Below are 21,193 nucleotides of genomic sequence, written 5' to 3'. Positions count from 1 at the left end.
TTTGACAATTAATCTTCATCCAGTGTTTCTAAAGTATACTATTTTGACCGTGAGACCATACGGATGCATTCGCACTACGACTGTTTCGTGATACTCTCTAGTACACTCAATGCCAGACGCGTTTGCAAACCATGCAGACTGATCGTGTGTCTAAAAAATCTGGGCTGTACACGCTTGCTGGGCTGATGCCAAAATGAGTGTTGTTTGTCCAATGTTTAGATGCATTATTATCAGTATTCATCAAATGCATTGTTTTTTGTGGCGTTTGAGTTTGTCATTGTTGGGTCTCACATGATGTCATTACCATGCGCAAAGCAGATAGTGCTATATTGCTATAAGTAGCTTGTTTTTTTTCCACTTATGACGTGACAAAATTAACATGGAAGAGATGGGATTTGTTTGATACTTGATTGCATTGTACCTGGTTAAAGTGAGAGAGCGAGCGAGCGAGCAAGTGATTGTTCAAAGAGGTGTACTGCTCAGGACAGGGACTTCCCAAGTCTGGCACTTTCTGCAGCAGAGTGTACAGCGTTAATGGCTGCAGGCTCGCATCATTGCTGATGAAGTGTGGGATGGGCGCTCGAGCGCTGAGAGCAGAAACATGCTGTGAGAAGCATCACTGCCTCCTGCAATACTGGCCACTAATCTGTGGACATCTCCAGAATTGTGAAATACTGCTGGTGTATATACCAACTACTGAGACAACCTTAGAGCAAACACAGTGAAGCGAAGGGAAGCAAAGAGTGAAGCGTCCCAGTGCTGTTACATCAGAAATATCAGCGCACTTGGAACGCTGTCCAAAAAGATTGGAGGACCGAACTTGCACATGGTAAGCGTATTATTGATTGTACTTTTTCTTTCTCTATAGATGGGTCTTGCGACCACTAACGGCCCGTTCGGGCAGCAATACGCACAAGGCTCAGTCCAACAGATGACCAGTGCCGGGATGAACGCGCAGCTCCAGAACAAGGCAGCTCTTTCCAACAGTCTGCAGCCCACCCTGAAGGGTGCTTCCAGTGTGCCAAATCTGGTGAGTAACCATCCACAACTTGCTCCTGTTCAGTCCAGAACACCTTTGGGCTTGCTTCCCTCGGCAGCACATATCTATTCAGAGGCTGTTTATTCTTTTGGACAGCTTATTGACATTTGTGTGCAACATAATATGACACAAAATCAGAAAAAAATGTCAAAAACAAATGTTTGGTACTTTTTTGGTGGTTAAACAGTTATAGTCGAAAATAGACCTATGCGACTGCAGTGTATTGTAATTGCTGTAATTATTAGGGGTAGACCGATACATCGGTTTTACCGAACTATCGGTTATCGCAACAAATCTATGCCGATAGTTGCTAATTATTTGTTTTTGATTTGTTAGTTTTTTTTTACATTGGTTTTACAGATTAATCTGTGCCGAACTATTGGTTATTGGTTATCTATGCCAATAGTCGCCATTTATTCTTTTCTTTTTTTATTCCTCATCAATAAAACTCATCTGGTGGTAAACAAAACTCTTAATTTGGTGAGTTTCTGGTAAATATAAACAGGGTTCGTACAAGGTGCTTGAAGTACTTGAATTTGGCTTTTTCAAATTTAAGTCCTGGACATTTTTACCAAGAGGTGCTTAAAAAGTTCTTGAATTATAGAAAATCTTAAAATACATTGCTTGAATCATTTAATAAATTAAATGTATTTATTTATTTTCGGAAAAACACGACGACAGACCACCTAGACCGCTGCCTGCTTCAGTAGCGCATAGACGGCGCTGTCACGTGGCACCTCTTACTTTTGGCAGCACCTTTTCGGAATGGGCCAATCACAGTCAAGAGTTACTGGAGGATTTAAAAAATATATATTTTATAGATACTGCTGTTGCGGATTTAACAAGTATGAATCCTTGCAACTGTCATTTTTAATTACAATTTACTCTCCAGAGTGAAAAAATGATATGAGATGTAAAACGTTTTGAATGATTTGAATGCAGATCAATGGAGGATTCAGTTTCGTGAGCCATCTAGCGCCACCTTGTGTAAAGAAAGCTTTGTGTCTCACAAAATAGGTTATTTCTGACAACATTTGGGACAGTATCAAAATATGTTGACAAACATGTCCCTTTACTTTTTTGTCATGAAAATGCTTTAAAATAGCGATATTTTTAAAATAATTTTATAACCTAACCTTCAATGATATGAAATGGCTTGACTCTGTTTAGCGAATCGTTTCAAAAATATATTTGAAGTTGTTCATTGCCTGAAAAAAAAATCCTTGTTCCCTTCATCTGGTACACCATTTCTATGACATGTAAAGTTATTTGTGTATTTATTTTGTACTTATTTTTAATAAAAGTATTAGTGCAAGGCCGAACAAGTGTGCAAAAAAGCAAAGCAAAAAATTATTATTAATAATTGTAGTAATTTAAAGAGAATGTTTGTTCCTTGATTTCATGTTATTGGTTTTATCAAGTTAAAAAAAACTTTTTAAAGAATGTTTAAAAAAAAAATTAAATACAAAATGTTATAGAAAATAATTTTTAATGTTTAAGTTCAGAGGCTGCTTAAATATGCATATAGTGATTTTTTTTTTTTTTTTCCCAGCATGTTAAAAAGTTATTCACATTTTAACTAATATTTTCAAACAAAAATATTTGGTGTTGACCCCCATTTAACCCTCGTTAGTGTTAACTTGCTTTGTTCGTGAAACAAAATTAAATAATAAAAGAAAGAACAACAGCCAAGTTGTCTTTTATGAATAAAAATGAATGTCAACATGTTGCAAAATGTTTACCCTCAGCAAAAACTGAACGGAAAATTTCAATATTTTGTAAGTTGGAAAGTTAAAATGTTTTGAGAATGACCTATTTGCAGTTTGGGTCAGTTCCTCACATAAATCTGTTGTGTGACTTTAGAAAACATGGAACACAGCACATGAGTCATATGAACTACTTTTTACGAACCCAGTTATTCACTTTTGTTGGAAAGCGAAGTGCGTTTTAAAGGAGCACACTACAACTGCACATCAGTTTCGTCATGAATGAACCAAGAATTGTTACTGTGAGAATATGTAGTTAAAGATGTTCATTGTTGTATTTGTAATAAGTGGTGATTTATAAAAATGAATTAAATGGTTAAAATATTTTTATTTAAAATGATCAAAAATAATTTGTTTTAATGACATCTCGAGCATAATCCTTGAGAACTAATAAAAATGTGCTTGAAAGTCCTTGAATTTAAATTTGAAGCATCTGTACGAACCCTGTATAAAGGCGATAAAAAGCTTAAGTTGTTGCATACTTACAAATGCAGCACTGTAACGAAGCAAGGTCTGTCATTTAAAAATAAAAAAAAGTCTCTGGGGTACTTTGTGTTTACATATAGCCAAAAGTCCTGTGTAATACACCAAATCTTAATTTTCCTGGTAATTATTTTGAATTGTGGATTTTGGTTGCACAATAAACTGCTTTTGGTGTTTTATTAAATTTGGATTCTTGTAGCCTCAATGCTTATAACAGATTAATTGGTTATGGGCCTTTTCCACCACCTCAGCTACCATTTCGGCAAAATCCACTATCAGTCGACCTCTAGTAATTATATACTGAAAGTGCTTATAATGCATACAATTGACTAATAATGTGAAACAATGTAAGTTCTCGCCATTGTTTCTAAATTCTTCCAATTTTAAATGGATTATACTTTAAAAAATTTTTTTATTAAAGTTCTTTACATCATAATACCACAGTGAAACAGCCATAAAGGTTCTTCTATCTAATGTAAACTCCTCCTTCCAGCTGCAACAACAGGTGCCCTCTGTGGGCATTGTCCCGGGACAGGGGGTGTCGACAGGTCCCACGGCCGACCCGGAAAAGCGCAAACTGATCCAGCAGCAGCTGGTTCTGCTGCTTCACGCCCACAAGTGCCAGCGGCGCGAGCAGGCTAACGGCGAGATGCGCGCCTGCGCCCTGCCCCACTGCCGCACCATGAAGAACGTCCTCAATCACATGACCCACTGCCAGGCTGGCAAATCCTGCCAAGGTGAGCGAGGAAGCAAGACGCTCGTGTTAATCTATAACAGGACTGCGACTCTTTCCCAATGTGCTGAATTTATATAGAAGTCTTTGTCTGTCATGTGCTGACGTGAAAGCAACTGCATATTTCTCTAGGTGCTTGTTAAGGGTTAAATCTACTTGTGTGCTCATTAGTCATCAATTTTTTTTTTTAGGTTTTAAGTTGCATTCTTGAAGTTTTACACAGTCTTCACAGCATCCAAGTGTGTGATTGCGTAAGGGGGCAATTTATTTTACAGCCAAGTGAAGGTTGTCTTTCTTTTCGGTCTGTTTTTGCAGTGGCACACTGCGCCTCGTCTAGACAGATCATCTCGCACTGGAAGAACTGCACCCGTCACGACTGTCCCGTCTGTCTGCCACTGAAAAACGCCAGTGACAAGAGGAACCAACAGCGTAAGTCAGCATACTTTAACTGAAAACACATTAGTTATGCTAGACACCCTCAGTGATCCACTCTTCAGTGATTTTGCACAACTTGAAACGCAATCCATTCCTTAACCTGACATATTTTCAAGTGAAACCAGATATTCGTTGAGAAGAAAAAATGTTGGGCGAGGCTCAGTTTTATCCGTTGAGAATTGGCAGGTGGTTGTAGGGAAAATGTCGGAAATGTAGAAGGCATTTGGGATGTCAGCTGAAAGGGAAGTCATTTCAGAGGTGGAGCAAATTATTTTTTTATTTTTTTTAATTAACTGGCTTTTTACAAGGGATGCTCCGATGTATCGGCCACTGATATTTATCGGCGGGGGGTCATAATTTAAATATAATGTCAGCCGGTCAAATGCAGGCACACCAAAACACATACAGTATGCTTACTCACAAACATCAGTATAGAAGGATTATCATCTGCGGATTGGCACATGCAAGTGTGTTATAGGGCTTTACTGGTTGTTTAGATCAGTGTTACTATTAGAAATAATTATTATTTCTTTAGTTATTAATTAATATTTAAATTAATTAATTGAATCTAACTCATTAAAACCTCATATGGGGCTCCAGTAAATGTAGTGCGCTACGTTTAGGAGCAGGTTTGGTTATTAGCAATAATTAATAATAATCAAAGATAATTATTAATTATTAAAATCAATAGAACATTGATGAGTATCAATGTTAGCTTTTTTTAATCCGTTAAATCAACAATTATCAAAGATAATCACTAATCATTAACATCGATGAAACACTAATTAAAATTAACACTAGCTTATTGATCCTTCAAAATCAACAGTCATCAAAGATTATGATCAATTATCAAAAATCAATAGAATATTAATAAGGGTTAATATTGCCTGGGCACCACCCTGGAATCAGGGACTAATAACCAGATAGTATAACAGTCTCAATATTAGATTGTTTTCTTAGGAAAATCGACATCCAAAGAATATCGATTTTCGGGGAAAAAAACAATGAATGAAGGCTTGAATCGGAGCACTGACATCCGGTCAGCATGACACAGGTGTATGCAAAACAAACCAAAACACTTCTCTTTGTAATATAACAAAGTTTATTTATGCAGTAATATAAATTAATAATTAATACAATGCAGTCAATAAACTTCCAGCTACAAACTAAACAGTGATATGATTAGATATGGAAATCAAAATAATCCTATAACACATGAGGGTGTGTGTGTGAGAGCGAGTGTGTGTGTAAGGAGGGATGCGCATAAAATGGCGGATGTGACTCTCGTGGAGAGTATGTCACAGGAGACTTCCGGCCAGAGAATATGGCTGCGAATGTGGGCGGAGAGAAACCAGTCAATGGTGTCTACCAGTTACCGCGTGTATCCGCTTGTACGATAGCTTAGGGACAAAGCTTTATCACGAAGCTATCTACTAGCCAAAAATGTGTGCGAGAATGTTTGTGAGGGGCCGCGCGCGCGTGGTTAGTACGAGAGAGAGAGTGAATAAAGTGACGGCCCTAAAGCCGATTCCGCGATTGTGGGAGAGAAATCAGCTGTTAGTTTATCACTCAGAGACGCGGTGGACGGCTTGTGAACCGTTCAGTGGTCTTTGATTCTTTAATGGATAAACTCAGTGTGCCGGTCTCACCCGCGTTGGCGGAAATGCACAGCAGTCCAATGTGGTCATGCATTCTCAGCATATCTCATTCATGATAATACCCTGAGTATTAGCCGCAATAAGCGGACTCGGTGGTCCGTAAACTGTACAAGAAATAACCTTGATACACAAGAATAACACACTATAATATTCTATCTCTGCCCAGACGTAAACCTCTTACTTGAATCGCATGAGGATGCAGAATGTGTGTTCATCCTTCCTTTAACTCCGACTCGGTTCCTCGAGGCTCGGGTGACGACGGGAGGCCGTTTCCTCGCTCTGTCGTTGGGCGGTACGGCTGCTGATTCTCGGCGGGCTGGCGGAGAAATCGGAAATGTCGACTTGATTGAAGATGGAAGAGAAATCTTTCCTCTCTTCACTTCTGCAGGCAAACGGATGAAGATGCGGATTGCTCGGTGGTCTCCTTCGGATCCGTTAGAGTGTTCGGTGGAACACAGAGTAATCTCAACTCGTCCAACGAGATGGAGATTGTATGGCCACAGTTTCAAGTCGTATGTTACTTCCTTGTGCCACGAGGCTACACCTGAGAGCAGCGATGAGCTGCATCTACACACGGTGAGCAAAGTTGCTGGAAGCAAATCCCGGAAGCATTTCAGAGGTATTTCTACTTCTGATGATGTCATGGTTGAGGTGCGTTCTGTCGTGTGCCTCATCCAATAGGAGTTGAGAGTCCGATCCTTTAGTGAGCAAGGCTTCATGGGATTTGTAGTCTGTTTTGGACTCCCTTTGTTTGATTTTTATCAGTAAGATTTATGACTTGGTATGTGGGCTTGAGTTAGGTTTTACGACTGTGTTAGGCCTGCCTTTGTCGTCTATCTGAATACATGAGGCCCAACAGCGTGCAAGTCCAGCAGAATTCTCAAAATTTACAGGAGCGCAGAGTGGGATCAGTTGTGCTACTCAATTTTTGACTCAGGATAAATCCTGAAAAAACATCTGCACAGAATGGGATGACTCCCAAACAAGTCAAGAAAATGGAGTGGAGCTTGTTATTAAAAGGTGCAATATCTGTGGTGTAGGTTCATGAAAGCCAACACAGAGTGGAAACATTTAATCTGCAAACTGTGTGGCATGACGATAATCACTCGTAATGCAAGCAATTTGATATACCTCAAAATGAAGCATGCAAAACTATATTATGAAAGCCAAAAGTTGCGCTTCGCATTAATTTGGTCAAAAAAATTTTTTAATTTATATTTATTTAATATATGTTTTCTGCAAGAATTGTTTACATAGTTTTGGATATTACATGTTTATTTTCGTTGGATTTTTGTGACTAATGCATTATTTTCTTTGTTGCATTGCTTTGGGAAGATTTTGAGTTTTTGGAGGAAAGTTGTTAATAATAATAATAATAATAATACTGTTCAACAGCATATCAGACTGAAATGTGGCATAATGTGAAATTTTGCATTATGGTAAGAATGATGTTTTTTTTTTTTTTTTTTTTTTTTATTTAAAAAAATTACTTGGACTATTGCCAATTTCCAAATTGAGAGAAAATACTTCCTCTTACATAATTTTCTCTCTATTTTGAAATTGTTGGCATTTCATTTTCCAGTTTCCAAATAAAGAGAAAATCATATAAGAGGAAGTATTTAGAACAATTTAGTTCACTGACTGGATTATCCAAAAGTAGGCAGTGGCATAAGATTATTTAATATCTATATTATTGATTATTGATTTTCCAAAAAGTTTACTGCATCATGATGTATATCGTTATCATGATATAAAATAACTCATATCTTGATATAACATTTTGGTCAAATCGCCCACCCCTTCAGTAAAGTGTCAATTTTGATTTCATGTTGACTTTGATTTAATTGGAATGATTAATACAAAAATGCAAATTCTACTTTAAAGCAAATCTACTAGCACAGGTTTGATATTGTATGGCTGTTTTTAAGTGTAGAAGCATCAGTTTGTCTACAGCCTCAGTGAGTCTGTGATGTGGGGTAATTTCATATGAGTGCTGCCACCTATAGGTGATGCGTTCATTTCTGCTGCGCTCTAAATGTGAAAGCATGAGATGAGCAGCAGATTCCAGCAGGCAGCAGAGCTGTAATCTGACACCATGGGGAGGGGCTCCTCTCCTCGCTTTACAAAGGAGGCGAGGCTCAGAGAGCTCCTGGTCTCGGATTGGAGAGTTGATGACTTGACTCGTTTAAATCCCCCTGTAGTGGCAACAGAAGCACGTTCTCTGAGTCTCTCATGCAATTCTGCTCTCAGCCACTGCTAAAAGTGCTCAGTGCATACAATATTGTGGCTTTCACACTTTAAATGCCCATGCTTCCATTGAAAGTGGCATTACTGCAAAATTGCAACTAGACGTTCCAAAATAGAGATTAAAATTAGTCTTTTTTTTACATTTAAATTTGCATTTACTGAGCAGATGCTTTCAAATGAGACTTACAAATTGGGATATTTTTGTATTGATGCGTTGTTATTTTTATTTTTTTATGACAACATGAAATAAATAAGAATGGAAAATAAACTGATGATTTTAAATTTTGCATGTACATTAATTCACATGACACACTTATGCAGGTGACTTGCAAATTTCACAAAAATGTTTGCACACATTTGAAGCATTTGCATTTAACTTGCGTAATGTGAAGTATTTATGAGTGAAATGGAGTGTTCAGTGGGAAATAATGATTTGAATTTATCACACAGGATTTGACTTAAAAAGTATGCAGTAATATTTTTGGTTAATATTGTTTTTCCATGCTCATTAGGTACGTGCGCAAAGTCCATTTACATTTATGCATTTGGCAGACGCTTTTATCCAAAGCGACTTACAGTGCCCTTATTACAGTGACAATCCCCCTGGAGCAACCTGGAGTTAAGTGCCTTGCTCAAAGACACAATGGTGATGGCTGTGGGGATTGAACCAGCAACCTGATTACCAGTTATGTGCTTTAGCCCACTACGCCACCACCACTCCCATGCCCCTTTTAGAGGCATAAAAAAATTATGTTTTGATTGAATACTACAAAAGAAAACTTTTCTACAGAGTAATGTGCACTCATGAATTGTATACAATACAACCATGAACATTTGTCTGGAAAGTTGAAATGGGCATTTTTGAGTAATTTTGTAGTCGAATATTCTAAGCCAAAAAAAAAAAATAGATTACTTGTAAATTAAAATAAAATGCACGTTAACAAGAACACGTACGTGAATTTTGTTTATTCACAAACATTACCCAAAACGGTTTCAAAATAAGATAACCAACAAACTATGCTTTTCTTTGGGAAAAAAATTTAAATGAACAATAAGCATTAATTAAAATGGAAAACAGTAAAAAAAAAAATAACAGCAAAAAAACATTTGCACTCACCCGGAGCTTACGTAGAAACCAATACTGACATTCATGAGGATAATGTACAGATATAAACTCTGAGACTACAGAAAGGCTATCACATTTTTATCATTTAACATGTTATTATGCAGAAAACAAAATTGTAATTTTTGATACTTTTGTATTAATCCTTTATTTTTTATTTTTTTTTCTTTTCATTTGCAGCAATGCTGAACTCCCCTAACACTGGCATGCAGGCTCCTCTGGGTCCCGTTGGCACCAGTCAACCTGCAGTGCCCACTATCAGCAGCGGCACACATATAGACCCCAGCTCCATGCAGAGGGCGTATGCAGCTCTGGGCCTCCCGTACGGGAACCCGTCAGCTGCGCAGACACAGGTTGCAGGACAGCAGCCCACGCAGACCCAGCAGCAGCTGCGCACCTTGAATGCATTAGGTAGCAACTTTAATTCACAAAAGAATCTATAGTGTTACTTCAGTTGCCTAATCGATATTAGGGGAAAGTGGAATTTTGAACAATTCAGTCTTCTGAATTTATTTATAAAATGTAATTGTCATTCTATAACCTCATCTTGCATTATTATATAACAAACTTGAATAGTTCCGGCGTGTTCTTAGATTTTACCCCTTACCTGTGGTAAAATCACTGTTATGCATAGACTCGTGACTTTTATTATGTGCATTTAATGAACATGCACAATGATTTTCCCTTCCATAATTTCATTTGGTAGATGCAATTTATATTATCTCTTAAATTAGATCAATTCAACTATAACAGTTGAAAGAAAGTAAGAAGAAAATGGTCACTAAGGAGAAAACCCCCTTAAAATTTGAAGTGTTTAAATTCACCTATAAATTGGCACATTTAGTGCGTTGTAGTCTTCAAACAGTGAATTTTATTGCATCAGGTGTCTTTGTCATTACGCATTGAAAGGTCATGCTTGACTGGTCATCATACGTGTCATATTCGTGTGTAACCCCTGTCTGGTTTCCCATGACATCTTCAGGCACTAACCAGATGAACATGGGCGGTAACGGTCTGGGCGATCAGACGAATCTTCACACTGATTCCTCTCTCCCCTCATCCCTCAACAGCAAGTGAGTCTCTTCACCTCTCACCCTTCACCTTTAACCTCCTGGAAACATTCATCTGTAGATTACAGCCATGGACAAGCCCAAACCAGAGTGGTTGTGGGATGATTTTACAGCAGATCTCTAGCTGTAATGTGTTATGTCAGAAGAGACTGTGATGAACTTAGAAAACATTTTTTGGAAAATGTCAATGTCAGATTATCAGAACATTTTAAAAACAGAATTCGAGGGGGCCTGGGTAGCTCAGCGAGTATTGACGCTGACTACCACCCCTGCAGCCGCGAATTTGATTCCAGGGTGTGCAGAGTGACTCCAGCCAGGTCTCCTAAGCCTCCAAATTGGCCTGGTTGCTAGGGAGGGTAGAGTCACATGGGGTAACCTCCTTGTGGTCGCTATAATGTGTGGTTCTCGCTCTCGGTGGGGCACGTGGCGAGTTGTGCATGGATGCCGTAGAGAATAGCGTGGGCCTCCACACGCGCTACGTCTCCACGGTAAGGTGCTCAACAAGCCACGTGATAAGATGCCCGGATTGACTGTCTCGGGCACAGAGGCACCTGAGATTTGTCCTCCACCACCCGGATTGAGGTGAGTCACCATGCCACCACGAGGATTTAGAGAGTGCATTGGGAATTGGGCATTCCAAATTGTGGCGAAAAAACCAACAGAATTCTAGTTCAAAAAGCATGTGCCTTGTTGTTAGAAATGCAACGTTTGTATTCATGGTGGTTTAAATCATTTTTTAAAAACATTTGAAACAAAATGGCAAGTGGTGATACCATAAAAAAAAATAAAAAAAATACTTTAAAAGGCCTGTGTCAAGTTCTTAGAAATTTAATATTTGTATTCCTAGTTTCAATTCGTTTTTAGGAGGGGAAAATTTTTTTTCAAGCAAAATATAGTGTAACCATTAAAAGGAAAAATCTTTTAAAAATCCAGTCCAAGAAGCATGTGCCAAGTTCTTAGAAATGTAATATTTGTTTTCATGGTGGTTTATAATTTTTTTTAAAGACTTTTCAACCAAATTGTCAAGTGGTGTAACCATAATGAAAAATCTTTAATTATCTAGCTTAAAAAGCACGCGCCAAATTCTTAGAAATATAATATTTGTATTCATGGTGGATTCATTCATTTTATTTTATTTTTAATTAAACTATTTTAATATTCTTAATCTTGAATCTTAATCATTTATTTTCAAGATATACAGTGCATCCGGAAAGTATTCACAGCGCTTCACTTTTTCCACATTTTGTTGTTACAGCTTTATTCCAAAATGGGTTAAATTCATTAATTTCCTCAAAATTCTACAAACAATACCCCATAATGACAACGTGAAAGAAGTTTGTTTGAAATCTTTGCAAATTTATTAAAAATAAAAAACGAAAAAAAATCACATGTACATAAGTATTCACAGCCTTTGCCGTGACACTCAAAATTGAGCTCAGGTGCATCCTGTTTCCACTGATCATCCTTGAGATGTTTCTACAACTTGATTGGAGTCCACCTGTGATAAATTCAGTTGATTGGACATGATCTGGAAAGGCACACACCTGTCTATATAAGGTCCCACAGTTAACAGTGCATGTCAGAGCACAAACTAAGCCATGAAGTCCAAGGAATTGTCTGTAGACCTCCGAGACAGGATTGTATCGAGGCACAGATCTGGGGAAGGGTACAGAAAAATGTCTGCAGCATTGAAGGTCCCCATGAGCACAGTGGCCTCCATCATCCGTAAATGGAAGAAGTTTGGAACCACCAGGACTCTTCCTAGAGCTGGCCGCCCGGCCAAACTGAGCGATCGGGGGAGAAGGGCCTTAGTCGGGGAGGTGACCAAGAACCCGGTGGTCACTCTGACAGATCTCCAGCATTTCTCTGTGGAGAGAGGAGAACCTTCCAGAAGAACAACCATCTCTGCAGCACTCCACCAATCAGGCCTGTATGGTAGAGTGGCCAGACGGAAGCCACTCCTCAGTAAAAGGCACATGACAGCCTGCCAGGAGTTTGCCAAAAGGCACCTGAAGAACTCTCAGACCATGAGAAACAAAGATTGAACTCTTTGGCCTGAATGGCAAGCATCATGCCTGGAGGAAACCAGGCACCGCTCATCACCTGGCCAATACCATCCCTACAGTGAAGCATGGTGGTGGCAGCATCATGCTGTGGGGATGTTTTTCAGCGGCAGGAACTGTGAGACTAGTCAGGATCGAGGGAAAGATGAATGCAGCAATGTACAGAGACATCCTTGATGAAAACCTGCTCCAGAGCGCTCTGGACCTCAGACTGGGGCGAAGGTTCATCTTCCAACAGGACAACGACCCTAAGCACACAGCCAAGATAACAAAGGAGTGGCTTCGGGACAACTCTGTGAATGTCCTTGAGTGGCCCAGCCAGAGCCCAGACTTGAACCCGATTGAACATCTCTGGAGAGATCTGAAAATGGCTGTGCACTGACGTTCCCCATCCAACCTGATGGAGCTTGAGAGGTCCTGCAAAGAAGAATGGGAGAAACTGCCCAAAAATAGGTGTGCCAAGCTTGTAGCATCATACTCAAAAAGACTTGAGGCTGTAATTGGTGCTTCAAGGTGCTTCAACAAAGTATTGAGCAAAGGCTGTGAATACCTATGTGCGTGATATTTTTTTTTTTTTTTTTTTTTTCGTTTTTTGTTTTTAATAAATTTGCAAAGATTTCAAAAAAAACTTTTCACGTTGTCATTATGGGGTATTGTTTGTAGAATTTTGAGGAAAATAATGAATTTAATCCATTTTGGAATAAGGCTGTAACATAACAAAATGTGGAAAAAGTGAAGTGCTGTGAATACTTTCTGGATGCACTGTATATCTAGAGTTAAGTACATTTAAATCATGAGTATTGTGAAGTTATTTTGGGTTGTACCGTTTGACATGTCATAGTCTTGACTAACATGTCAGATCATAAATACAGTAGGTTAAATTATCTGATAATTTAAGAGATTTACTGATTTTGACACAGAGGGCTATATTGAGACCGCACTATGTGCAGCGCAACAACCGGAGCCCTACGTCTAATCCAATTTTCGAGAGAGCGCTAATTCTAAGTGCAATTTTTGTGTGCAAAACGCAAGTGGGTGAGGAGTTTGCGCTGTCTGTGAGTGTTTGCTCATAATCTGTAGGTGTATTGTATTTTAATGAAGTGTCACAAAGTGCAATTTTCCAGAGAAATGGGGCTAAGATGTTTCAGTAGCATGTCTATTCTTGGCACAAAGTCTTACGCAGACGGTGCAATAACCAGAGAAGAACCTTAGAATTAAATTGCACTTGACCCAGCCCATTTGTGCTTTATGCGTGCAATTTTGCCATGCCCACTGACTTGTAGCCATTTTAAAATAGGTTCCAGAGTCATTGTTTTATGTGGTTGCCTTGTCAAATTAAATAAAAATTTCTTCCTGCATGTTGGTTACACCGCATTGACTTTGATTTGGCATCCAAAAGTTTTAAAAGTAAGGATAATATTTTACAACAAATCTGCTGACTGAAATCTGCTGAAAAAAAAAAAAAAATTAATTGATCAATTGAAGTCCCCAAAAGAAATCAAAATAGGTGTGATTTAATTAATTAAATTAATAGATAAAGACTTAAGATGTGCATCATGTCATTCATACTAGTCAAAAAAAAAAAAAACTTTAAGAAAATGTGATTTTCTGGCATTTGATTTCATTTGGCGTGACGTATGAATTCATAATCCTGCTCACACAGTCTGATGATGGCAGACGGGTCAAGTATGGGTGGCACAGGGAACTTGCCCACAGCGGCGCCGCTGTCCATGCCCGGCATGAAGAAGCCCTGGCACGAGCATGTTACTCAGGACCTGAGGAACCATCTAGTGCACAAGCTGTGAGTCTGAGAGGAAGCCATATCGCATCATCTCGACATCATAACAGCTGTCACTGTTTTTAGAGCCATTCTCACTGTCTGTATCCTCCTGAAAATTTCCAGAGTTCAAGCCATATTCCCCACACCAGACCCTGCAGCACTGAAGGACAGACGCATGGAGAACCTGGTAGCTTATGCCCGTAAGGTTGAAGGGGACATGTATGAGTCTGCCAACAGCAGGGTAAACTACCTAAATGTCAATGCTACATTTTGAAGCCAAAAATTTAAATTCTGTCATTTTTGTTTACCTTCATGTTGTTCCAAACCTGTTTTCTTTCAAAAGAAAGTTTATATCCATGAACAAAGGATAAACTATCCCTTTAACCTTCCATTATTACAGTGGTTTTGTAAAAATGCACCAGGTGGCCCATGTTTCTCATATCTCTAAATGTCTTGTTTTCAGGATGAGTATTACCACTTCCTGGCTGAGAAGATCTATAAGATCCAGAAGGAGCTGGAGGAGAAGAGGAAGTCCAGGCTGTCAAAGCCACCCATGGGCCCTCAGGGTCCTCAGCAGCCTGGCCTTCCACAGCCTAACGCTATGGGACCCGCACAAGCCATCCGGCCACCAAGTTAGTTTCTCCAAGTTGTTCCCTTCGTTTTTTTCTGGGATGTTAATCTGCATGAAAGTTCTGCAGGCCATATCCATGTTTAAGAAGATCTCGTGTTTCCAACTGTTGAAAATTTCCCATTATTTCCACAGATGGACCTGTTCCCATGTCCAATGTGCCAAATTCATTGATGGCCCGCATCCAAGTCCCTCAAGGTATTGTCTTTAAATGTGTACACTATTCATCTTTGTGCAGGAATAACTCAAAAGCTTCAATCTCCTTCTAAATGGAGAAAAAAAGCTCAAATTGTGTTTTCATCTTTCCCTGCAGGGATGGGTCAGTTCAACCCTGTGACGATGCAGAATGTGCAGATGAACCAGTCACCGGTGGGTGCTCCGCGAGCTGCGTCCCCAATGACCCACCCCAATCAGATGGGCATGGGCACCGTTTCAGCGGTGAGCATCACTCTAAAGCCCTGTTCCATAACGTAGTGAGCTGCCTTGTTGTCTCAAATCAAATCCCTTTATTGTCACTCAACCATATACACAAGTGCAACAGTGGGTGAAAGTCTTGGGTGCGGTTCCAAGCAACATAGCAGTATGACAATTACAATAAACATCTGATTTACACAACACAGTTTACACATCTGTTACACAACACAGTGTACACCAAATAATATACAATATACAGTATACACAAAATAAGAAGACTGTATACAATAAAAATACACTGTACACCCCCCCCCCCCCCATATAATCAGTGGAAATAAATATGAAGTGTTGTATTGACATTCAGCTGTCGGTTGATAGTCAGTTGCCGGTGTGTTATTAAGTGAAGTATAAAATGTGAGTCCAGTCTGAGGCTAATAAAGTGCGGTGCTGATATGTATCGTGAGCGAAGTCTGATTGCTTGGGGGAAGAAGCTGACATGAAGTCGGCTGGTGCGGTCCTGATGCTGCGATACCGCCTGCCTGATGGTAGCCGTGAGCAGCCCATGGCTCGGGTGGCTGGAGTCTCTGATGATCCTCCGAGCTTTTTTCACACACCGCCTGGAGGGAGGGAAGCTCACCTCTGATGTGTCTGGCACGATGATGTCTACTGCCTTCTAAGGGGCCATTCTCACTGAACGCATTTTTCCGTCCACCTGTTTTGCAATGCTAGCTAGCATGCGCTAGACCAGGGGTGGGGAACCCTTCTCCTGGAGAGCCACTTTCCTGCAGAGTTTAGCTCCAACCCTGAGCAAACTAATCAAGGTCTCCAGGATTACTTGAAAAAATTAAGGACAGGTGTGTTTAATTAGGGTTGGAGCTATACTCTGCAGGACAGTGGCTCTCCAGTTGAAGGGATCCCTACCCCTGCACTAGACGGATGTCTTCAACAGTTGCACCTGATCTCACGCAGGAATGCCGCATTTAATAGATGCTGTGTCAAGTTAAAAAGAACTTAAACTTTAAAAAATGTCCCCTGAGACATCTGCGTTTTGTTCTATTCGTTGGCCTGCATCTAGATCTTTTGCGCACAAAAACATGTTTGGCCTTAATGGCCCCTTACACAGCATTCTTACCCAAATGGAACCTCGTAAGTGACTGGTCTAGAACATGACATTGGTCCTCATGCTAAAAAAAATAGGGCTTCTCATGCGAAGCACACAAGAGAGCTGACTCCAAATTGATTTTGATAGCATTGGCATGTTGCTAAACTAATAATGTGATTTGCTAATAAGCATAAATAGACATTTCACGCACTACTTTTGGGTAAAAAAAAAAAAAAAAAAAGGCAATTTTTAATTAGATGATACCGTAAGTTTTTATTTTAGTATCGGCAAAAGGAGGCAGCAGCATCCAACCTTTTGGAACGGCCTTAGTGTTGGGAAAATGCTGTCAATGCAGGTGTTTCACTTTGGAACATAAATGAGTAAAGTGAAACTTTAACTTAGAAACTTTTTACTTGTTGACTCACATGCAGTGTTTTCTAATGTATTTCTGTGGCTTTTTTCTGCAGATGAGTATGTCTCCCTCCAGGATGCCACAAGCACAAGGCATGATGGGAGGTCATGCTAACAACATGGTGGGCCAGACAACCAATCAGAACCAGTTCATGAACCAGACACCGTTCCCAGCCTCAGCAGGAGGCATGAATGTGAATGTAAACCTGGCCCAGCAGTCAGGACAAGGTGTTGTACAGGTGAGGATTCAATAAGTTCACATACAGTATATTTATCTACAGATATATTTCCTCTCCTTAGGGGTTTCAGTTTTTTTGGAATTTCTGTTCAACACACATCTTGGTCGCATTTCACCTCAAAAAAAATATATTCTGCATGAAGAAATTTTGTCATGGAAAACCTGGAAACATCAGGCAATTTTAAGATGATGATGGAATGATGGAAATTAATAAATTCTCAAAAGTCATGGAAGTGTCTCTAGTGAAATATTTTTCTAGGGTTTGTCTGCTCTAAAATATTTCATGAGCTTGGTAGATGTTGCTTTTGTGTACATTAAAACTTGCTCGCAAGCCTGTCTGATTTGTGAGCGAATCTTTCTTTATAGTCAATTTTCATTGAATTAGTCAAAACTGTTTACAGTTTGAATTTATTAGCATCTGAATCAGTAAATACTAATAATAATTTAAATAAAATTTGCATTGCAGTAATGGGAATGTTTATTTTTTTTCCTCCTTTAACATCCCTAATTCAAATGAAAGCTCATTTCTTTTCTACTTGTGAAAATGCAACAAAATCAAGTGACAGACATTTGTAAAGCTTGTTTTATGACTACATAGTTTGAGTGTGTGTGTGTGTGTGCGCTTTATCTCAGCTAGTATACCCTCCATATCTCCTCTGCAGCAGCAGCCAAACGCTAACCTGACCCTGAATGCCGTGGCCTCCCTGGGCCCTCAGTCTGCTCTGTGCTCCACCCCTCCTCCACCCTCTGCCTCCACCCCAGCAGCTGCTGCTAACCTACAGGCACTCCAGGCTCAGCCCTCCACGCCGGTCTCCACTGGGGGCCAGGCCACGCCCACCCACATCCCCAGCGGCTTACCCCGCACTCCCTCCGCCCTGGGCTCCTCCCCTGCCCCTTCCCAGCCGCTCACGCCCCTGCAGTCCCAGCCTGAGCCCCCCATGCAGATGCAGCAGCCCACCTCTGTGCAAGCCCAGCAGCCCAGCACTCCGGTGAGGATGGACTTGAAAATACAGCCTCCATGTAAACAAATGTGCCTTCAAATTTTTGAAATTTTGAAATTTTTATTTATCGTCAAACGGTACGCCAAAACGTTCGTAGTGGGCATGGCCACTTTTACTAAAACGTTTATAACTTTTGAATGGATTGAGATATTATCACCAAATTTGGTACACTTATGTATGGGGCCATTCTGAGGACACAGACAAAAATTGCACGCCTCTGCCTCTTGGTTGCACAATAAATAATAATAATTAAAATGTTTTAACATAAATAAATAAAAAACTATGGAACGGTTGGTCCGATCGACATCAAGGTCTATGAGGACAGTTACATATCTTAAAAAACATGGCCGCCATCAACCAATCAGGTTTCATCAGCTTTTATATGGGGTTAAATAAGGCCGATCAGAACGAAACCTGGTAGGCCTATTTGTCTCTTGGAACAAGAGGTCTGTGCAAAATTTGAAAACAATTGGCCTTTGGGAGGCGCTATCACGTTTTACATGCGTGTATATCATTGTATTATACCGCTGAGTTTCACAAAGAAACACAATATTCATACCATATTGTAGATGCTCCTCATTCTTAACAACTTTGCCTCAAGTACCATTGATGTGAAGTAAAACGTTCATTAAATACTTGAGATTTAAAAAATGTACTTTTAATTTTTTTTTTTAACTAATCCTAGGCCGTTCGCTCGAGTTGGAACCAAACCAGTGCAGAAAGATTCAGCAGATTCCCAGTATGACAAGTTATCAAAGGAATTTTGAAATTTTGATTCATCGTCAAACGGTGCGTTAAAACGTACATAGTGGGCATGGCCACTTTTACTAAAATGGTTATAACTCTTGAACGGAATAAGATATTTTCACCAGATTTGGTACACAAATGTATGGGGTCATTCTAAGTTTCTAAAATAATGCGTATATACCTCTTGGTGGCACTATAATGGTAAAAAACTTCAAAATGGCACTAACTATGGAACCGTTGCTCCGATCAACTTGAAAGTTTGCATGCAGTTTCTGTGTCCAAGGTGCCATCAAGGACTATGAGGACAGTTGCATATCTTGAAAAACGTGGCTGCCTTCAACAAAATCATCGTTTTGCATCTATTTGAACTAGTTCTAGGCCGTTTGCCCGATCGGAACCAAACCAGTGCAGAAAGATTCTCTGGAGTCCCATTATTAACAATTATTTAAGTTTTAACTTTCGATTCATTGTCGCAAAGCTACACCAAAACGTACGCAGTGGGCGTGGCCACTTTTACTTAAACGGTTATAACTCTTGACCGAAATTAGATAAGTTTCTCAAAATATGTGAAAGTATGTGTAGGATCATTCTGAGGATACAAGTTAAAAAAAAATGCGTGCCTATGCCTCTTGTTGGCGCTATAACAGTGAGGAATGTAAAAAAAAATACCATATCTGTGTGCTACCTTGCCTGATGTTTCTCAAAATTAAGGCACTTTAATATAGTTTTAGTTTTAATACTTAATTTTAATAATAATTAAATACTTAATACATAATATCTGTTGCTTATGTACTTAACCTTAAAGGCTTGAATCCCGTTAATCGCTGCTTGCAGCTATATTTAGGATTGTTATTATTATTATAACGAGTATTACAGTAATAGTTATAATAATTAATATTCATAATGTGACTTGTTGGTAAAGATTGACCGATTAATTGGTTTGACCAATATTTTGTCCCGATAATCACACTTCCACCAAATTGATTCAGATTTTTTATATTGTGTCTACTGATAAATGCTATTATTTTTCTTTTTGAGTATGACAATAATAGTAATTATAATTAACATTCATAGTTTGTCTTTGTAGTACAGATTGGCTGATAATCGTTTTGATCGATATTTTGTACCGATATTCACACTTTTCTATGTAATTGATTATCAGTTTTATATATATATATATATATATATATATATATATATATATATATATATATTATTATTATAACAATAATAGCATTTATCATATATATATATGCTATTATTGTTATAATGTGTGTTTCTGGTAGAGATTGGCTAATATTTTGTACCGATATCCCAATTTTTTGCTTAATCTGTTATCTGTTCTTCAACATCTGGTCTGCTGAGTGTGTTTTTAGTGGTATTGTGTGAAAAAACAAACAAAAAAAACAGTAATATAACAAATGCATATTGTAATTGGACACATAAAAATAACCAGTATCATATCGGTCATAGAAAACAATAATGGTCTATCTGTACTTTGTGGTTTTGCCTTTGTCACATGATCGCTGTCTGTGTCAACTAGATGACACCTTATGTTGTTCTTGTGTTTTCAACCCATTAGCTCTCTCAGATGGCCGCTAGCATTGATAACAGGGTTCCCACACCTGCGTCAGTGGCCGAGACCCACCCACAGCAAGCTTTGCCCGACTACACTGGTGCTGAGCCCAAAAGTGAGCATCAAGAAGACGAGCAGGAATTTGAGTCTGGGAAAAAACAGCCTAATGTCAAAATGGAGGTCAGTACTGAAATGAAACTTGGTCAGTTTTAAAAATGTACTAACTTAATATGCTCTCCTTGGGCTGGATTCACAAAATGTTCTTAAGAAGAAAATTCTTATTAACTTCCATTTTCTTCTTAATTTCTAACTTAAAAAAGTTAACAATATTTTGTATTCCTGAAAAAACGTATTTAGAAAGTTATTTTCTTTTAGCTTAAGATTGGTCTTAAAAATCATTGTAAATAACATCTTAAAGTCAGGATAACTTCACAGTTGTCTTAAATTCTAAAAGCTAAGATGTTTTAAATGTGATGCGTTCCATCATGTTGAGTCTGAAGTCGCAATGGGCTGTTTATGTAGAAATGTGATTTGAGACCAAAACACGTTTCTGACTGTTTTGTGGTTAATTATATTTTTATTTTCAGCTTTCAAACCGTGTAAATGTTATCACCAAATTCAAACAATAAATGTTGATTTGAAGCTTCTTAATGTGGTGACCAATCATGCTAATTCAAAC

At 38.9% G+C, this 21,193-nt stretch overlaps 1 protein-coding gene across 6 annotated transcripts in view; it reads left to right on the top strand.

Annotated features, from left to right (window-relative positions):
- The window catches only part of LOC127450211 (histone lysine acetyltransferase CREBBP-like), a 64,868-nt gene that overhangs the window by 27,981 nt on the left and 15,694 nt on the right, over positions 1–21,193 (top strand). For 3 of the 6 annotated variants that reach the window (XM_051714091.1, XM_051714087.1, XM_051714092.1), the window contains 13 exons: positions 869–1,030; positions 3,782–4,025; positions 4,337–4,450; positions 9,665–9,895; positions 10,467–10,557; positions 14,281–14,418; positions 14,521–14,638; positions 14,861–15,029; positions 15,161–15,223; positions 15,339–15,463; positions 17,009–17,191; positions 17,853–18,179; positions 20,521–20,694. In XM_051714091.1, the coding sequence (XP_051570051.1) occupies positions 869–1,030; positions 3,782–4,025; positions 4,337–4,450; positions 9,665–9,895; positions 10,467–10,557; positions 14,281–14,418; positions 14,521–14,638; positions 14,861–15,029; positions 15,161–15,223; positions 15,339–15,463; positions 17,009–17,191; positions 17,853–18,179; positions 20,521–20,694 (2,139 nt within the window). The remainder of the gene's footprint in view (positions 1–868; positions 1,031–3,781; positions 4,026–4,336; positions 4,451–9,664; positions 9,896–10,466; positions 10,558–14,280; positions 14,419–14,520; positions 14,639–14,860; positions 15,030–15,160; positions 15,224–15,338; positions 15,464–17,008; positions 17,192–17,852; positions 18,180–20,520; positions 20,695–21,193) is intronic. The other 3 variants (XM_051714094.1, XM_051714093.1, XM_051714090.1) reach the window with 2 other exon arrangements.

Source organism: Myxocyprinus asiaticus, chromosome 13, assembly GCF_019703515.2.
Source record: "Myxocyprinus asiaticus isolate MX2 ecotype Aquarium Trade chromosome 13, UBuf_Myxa_2, whole genome shotgun sequence".
Classification (NCBI taxonomy): Eukaryota; Metazoa; Chordata; class Actinopteri; order Cypriniformes; family Catostomidae; genus Myxocyprinus; species Myxocyprinus asiaticus.
This window is presented reverse-complemented; position numbering and strand designations above follow the sequence as displayed.